The 5242-nt window shown below is 47.2% G+C and overlaps 1 protein-coding gene across 1 annotated transcript; it reads left to right on the top strand.

Annotated features, from left to right (window-relative positions):
- The first annotated feature begins 3744 nt into the window (after positions 1–3744).
- Positions 3745–4638, top strand: LOC108770510 (uncharacterized). Its single transcript, XM_018522146.1, has one exon. It carries the CDS (start codon positions 3745–3747, stop codon positions 4636–4638), a length of 894 nt encoding a protein of 297 aa, XP_018377648.1.
- Positions 4639–5242: the final 604 nt, after the last annotated feature.

The following is a 5242-nucleotide window of genomic DNA, read 5'->3' as shown; positions in this document are numbered from 1 at the left end:
CACACACGTCCCAATTTCCTTCTCAATTAATATATCTGCCATCACATTGTTTTTAGCATTCAGACTTTAAGTACTTGCGCTTTTACGGAAATATTTTACCTGCCTAGCCATTGTTTAGACCAACACTAATTCCATATATTTTTTACATTATTTTTAAACAGAAATACATTTACTCTTAAATAGAAACACGTTTAATCTTAAATAGAAATACATTTTAATTATATGTAATTATTTGTTTATTTAAATTTCGCGGGTGCATTTGGACTCAAATGTGATTGGTCAAAGCGCATACTACTGTGCATCCACGGGAATGTTACACCTTGTTTTATTACACCATGCATTGGAAAACGAGGGGCACATCTACTGGACAACGATGCCCCCCACCTTGGACCCAGCGGCTGCAGCTAGTACCCTGTGACTCATGGGACCACCAGTTCTTAGTTCGACTCGCGCTAAGATTGACAAAAAAGTTCTCTCTCTCATCGCCGCGTTTTTATTCTTTGCGCCGTCGTCACGCGGCCTGATAGGCTACGACTGCGGAGGCAAAGATCTCAATATTACGACGCTCTCACTCCTGGATATCGGAAATTGTGAAGTTGAGGACATCGAACCGATTACAACAGATGTTTACGTCCAATTATTACAGCTCTCTGACTTTGATAGAACGCGAGTAATCCAGTGCAAGGTCGAAGTGGATTGCACAATATTTTATTGCGGTATGCACTCTCACATATCGATAGTCCATGGCGGAAGAAGGGCCTATCTCCATGAGATGACGGTCGATAAATGTAAACGGGTCCACGAAACCGGATCCATAGATCTGGGAGGTAGAGATGGCTACATCGCGGGACTCAAATCGAATAGCACCTCTTCCGGAAGTATTACGCTCGCTGGACATGCTTCCGTGGATGGTCGTTGCTCGGGGACTCAATATAGCGACCCATACGGAACATGGGATAGCGTAGTTGTGCAGGCGACAGTCAAGATCACTCTTAGAATTTTCAAAGCCTCGATACGCCGCAGCTCGGATGAAATTATCCTGCCTTCTGGACTGCATTGCAAGATTGCGTCCGGAACCTGTTTAGACACCGACGGAGGCGAGACATTTTGGTCTACTATTCCCCCTGATAATTGCCATTTCGGCCATTATGACGTTCTATACGAAGGAAAACCTAGTAAAATTAATCGTGGATACAATAATTCATGGATATGCGCTCCACTCGGTGTATGGATGGAGCCTCCATCTACTCGGAGCCATTTGGAGCTCCATTACGCATTTACTACTCCACTTGGCTGAACCTCATGGAAAAGACGTCGGCAGGAATCAACAGGACCAGGAAACTCTCCTCCTCACTACAGTGAAGATTCCACCCAAAAATCTTCCTACGTCAGAAGCTCAACACCCCACTCCCACCGCGCAAACATCAAGTGAAAACGCGAGTGAAAAACCTGTACATTTCAGTGAATTGCGCGCGTTGTTGAACGACAGAAAAGAATGAGAATGACTGAGTAAAAAGAAGCGATAGAGTAAGCATAGTAAGTTAAGAATCCATGTAAACCTACTTATACAATAATGTAATTATCCAATAAAACATTTGACGCGGTCCAATGTTTTATTCCTAGGGGGGGAGGTGTTACGTCCGCGGTACATATAAAACTTGTCCAGAAATATCCCCTGGCTAATCATAAATTTTCTTTACCTCAATAGACCGGCAGGGCACGAAAACCGCCGGGACCGCTCCTGACGCCTTCTCCACCACATGCGCCCTACCAGCGTGGAAGGGGATCTTTTCGAAAACGCCCTCGGGATAACCGAGTTAGTAGTAGTAAGTTAGTTGTTAGCTAAGAGTCGTCGAGTTCTTAAGTTCCGAGGTCGAGGTTCGATCAAAAGAAAAGGTCTCTTCCAGACCGTGATTCTAATTCAAACTCAAGTCCAACAGATTTCCATTTCTATTTTCTATTAGTAACTTCGTCTAGTTATATAAGTAGATTTTTTAATTTTGTTAATCTTAACTGCGTTAAATACTAAGTTGTAGCATAAGCTTAATCGTGTACTTGATGTAATTTAGTGATTATAAAATATACAAGTTATTCTTTTTGAACATATACAAATACGTGCGTGCAATTTCTCTCGACGAAACCTTCCTTTCGTAACCGGCATCCGTCACGCATGATCACTCTTTATTTAAATTCGCGAATTGGATGTGTGAACGAGCGGCGATCAGCATTGAACCAATCTCCACGCACCAACGACGGGCCTGACCAACCAGAATCCGGACCGGCCTGCACGCGCTGTATCACGGATCGTGCAATCGGAGAGCTGTTGCTGGGACTCACGAGGCAATCACCGTATGGTAAGTGCAATTTATATCTCACTTCACGGTAACGAAGCTATAAGTGGATGTAGCATGTGCCCTGTACATCCATTTTCGCGCCTATCCGCCGCCGGCCGCCTCATTGATATAGACCTATACGTCGCGTGGGTAACTAGCGCCTGCGTATCAGCTTTGATATACCGTAATAAGGAAGCTGATGATAACAAGTGTCCTGAGTGTTACACCCTATTATCGGCCGCCGAGAAGGTTAAGTATTTAGGGACATTACGGCACTACATCCACCTAGGATTTGCTGAAAGATTCGAAATTTGTAGCGCATGTTCGGTGTCCTTGGCCACTGTCCGTCACATCTCAAATTGTCGCTGTTCGAGATTCCGTCGATATTGGTCGGATTCGGTAACGTTGCGCGCACTGACTTGTCATCGCGCCGTTGCCATTGGTCGCGCGAGCAAAGTAGTGCGGTAGTCGTCCGCGCACCCCGCGTGAGCATGTGCGCATCCTCGCGTAATCATACCGGACCGCCATTCGTTGTAAGGATTTCGGGCATCGATCACGCAAAGGACCGACCGCGCGATCAAGGCAAGCTAAAGCCTCGCGTGCGAAAGTTATCCAGTTACGAGTTTCTCCGCTCTGCTACCGTAAACGTACCGAGGGTGCACCGATATAAATAGAGAGAAGTAGGCAAGGCTTCTCGACCACAATCTCGCTGGCTATATCTCCTCGAGAACAGTGTGGAAGTGCACGTGTGTCCGCAGTGAGCTCACGCGCAAGAACATTTAACGAACATTGGTCCTTCGAGCCGGATCCACGCGTATTCCCGGCAGTAGCATCTCAATCGGTGTTGCGGCAGAAAATCAGGAGAAGAATCAGCGCCTCAAGAACGCATTTGCGACAAGCAGTACAAACAGTTCAGGCACGAGGTGCAACGAGGGCCCGCCATATTTACAACGAGGCATCACTACGATACGCAGCCGGAAATTCACAAGTTCCAATATCGGAATTTCCTCACGAAGGTCACCAAAAAACCCTCGCAGTGGGCACGAGGTCAAGTCGTGCGCAAGGAGGGCCGTCACACGGTACAACGATAACGCAGGCAGCGTCAGGAAGCGGCCATTTTGCCGAGTTTATCCCGTGGACATTTTGAGGCTCACGCATCCCTGGCGACGGCGGGACGACGCCTCTTCGCCAAGCAGCTGACATCTGACAAGGGCTCAGTACGCAAAGGCGCCACGGGCGTCATCCGGACCGACCAGCGCTGCCAACAGGACATCACAGTCAAGGAAGTCAACAGTCGACTCGGACGTTCTTGCGCATACGCGAACGAGTATAATCGAGGTAAGGCAAGCTCATTGGTGCTGTTGCCGATCAAGCTCGTGGTAATCCGCCATTTGTCGTAGCTCGCGTCATCATGTCGATTCAGGACCTCGCTATGCTGAAAAAACAGCATGGGCTTATCAAAGCTTCCTGCACGCGTGTCAAAACGTACGTAGATTCAATAGGTCAGCCTTCTGCATTAGTAATCGCTCAGCTCGAGGAGCGTAAAAGCAAGCTAGAAAATTCCTGGATTGAGTACAACACCGTACAAACCAGATTAGAGCTCGCCGATGATGCCGAGGCCAGCGATCGCATCGCTTTCGAAGAGGCATTCTATTCTTTAGCCGCCAGAATAAGAGAATTAACCGCTTCAGCGCCGCCAGCACGCGGGTCAGGCGCGGTCTCGTCGTCCACCGCTGACTCGCGGGGGGCGCCTGAATCGGTATCTCACGTGCGACTTCCAAAATTAAGTCTTCCGAGTTTCTCGGGCAAGTACGATGAGTGGTTCCCATTCCGCGATATGTTCAACTCTGTCATACATCTCAATTCCGCGCTCAGTAACGCACAAAAACTGCAGTACCTCAAATCGTCGGTTATCGGCGAAGCAAGTAACATTATCTGTTCGTTGGAACTGTCCGACGCCAATTACGAAGTCGCGTGGTCGCGTCTCAGGGAGCGTTACGATAATCAACGCGTCGTCATGCAAAATCACATTAGAGCCATAATGGAGCTACCTTCACTAGCTAAGGAAAATTATATCGAATTACGACAAATCGCGGACGGAGCCGCGAAACATTTACATGCGCTTCAAGCCTTGAAGCGACCATGCGACAAATGGGACGACATATTAATTGTCATTTTGACTTCGAAACTCGATTCGCGCACGGCCCGTGAGTGGCAGTCCTCCTTGACGGGAGCCGAGCTGCCCACTCTTAAACAGTTTGTTCTGCTCCGGGTGCAAGGGTGCCGCTCAGGGCACCGTTTGTAGAATTTACGGGTCAGCTAGTTACCTGCAGTATCTTCAAGACACTACGTGCCGCTCAGGGCGTTGCAGAACCACAGTTTGGACGTGCGGTGTCGGTGTATGAAGGATGGATGTCCTCCAATAATTATAGGCCAGCGTTCGAGTTGTACAAAGAGCTTTTATTATTCACTTATAAGTCTACGTACTGTACAATATGTTGAGGTTTAGAGATTAGATGGAGACTCTCACAGTACGCGCACTCTCACTTCACTTTTCGGAACGGCCCCGAGATGTTCGAGGCTTACCTTTTTATCTTTCTTAAGTAGACCGAATTTATGCGTGATTAACAAAAATTGCTTTGTGTGTCACCTCCTTTGTGCTACAAAGTAGGTGACTTAATTTTGTAACGATTACTTGCACGTCTGCATAAAAATGCTGACGAGGATTTCAGGTTCGACCTAGTTAGGTTGTAACATCCTTCCGCCGTTGAGAGAAAAAAAACGAGGGTTGCGTTTTTTGTGAGAATCTCCTTTTTTAGGTTTTGGTTTACAGGCGGGGTTCGTTACAGTCGCCCTGCGCTTTTGTTGTTTTTTAATAATAATATATACACTTATTACAATGATTACAC

This window comes from Trachymyrmex cornetzi, unplaced genomic scaffold (genome assembly GCF_001594075.2).
Source record: "Trachymyrmex cornetzi isolate Tcor2-1 unplaced genomic scaffold, Tcor1.1 scaffold128, whole genome shotgun sequence".
Taxonomy (NCBI): Eukaryota; Metazoa; Arthropoda; class Insecta; order Hymenoptera; family Formicidae; genus Trachymyrmex; species Trachymyrmex cornetzi.
Note: the sequence above shows the minus strand (reverse complement) of the source record. Positions and strands in the feature narration are given on the sequence as shown.

Bases quoted from the DNA above. Each gene is read 5' to 3' on its own strand.
- LOC108770510 (XM_018522146.1), top strand. From the start codon at position 3,745: ATGTCGATTCAGGACCTCGCTATGCTGAAAAAACAGCATGGGCTTATC.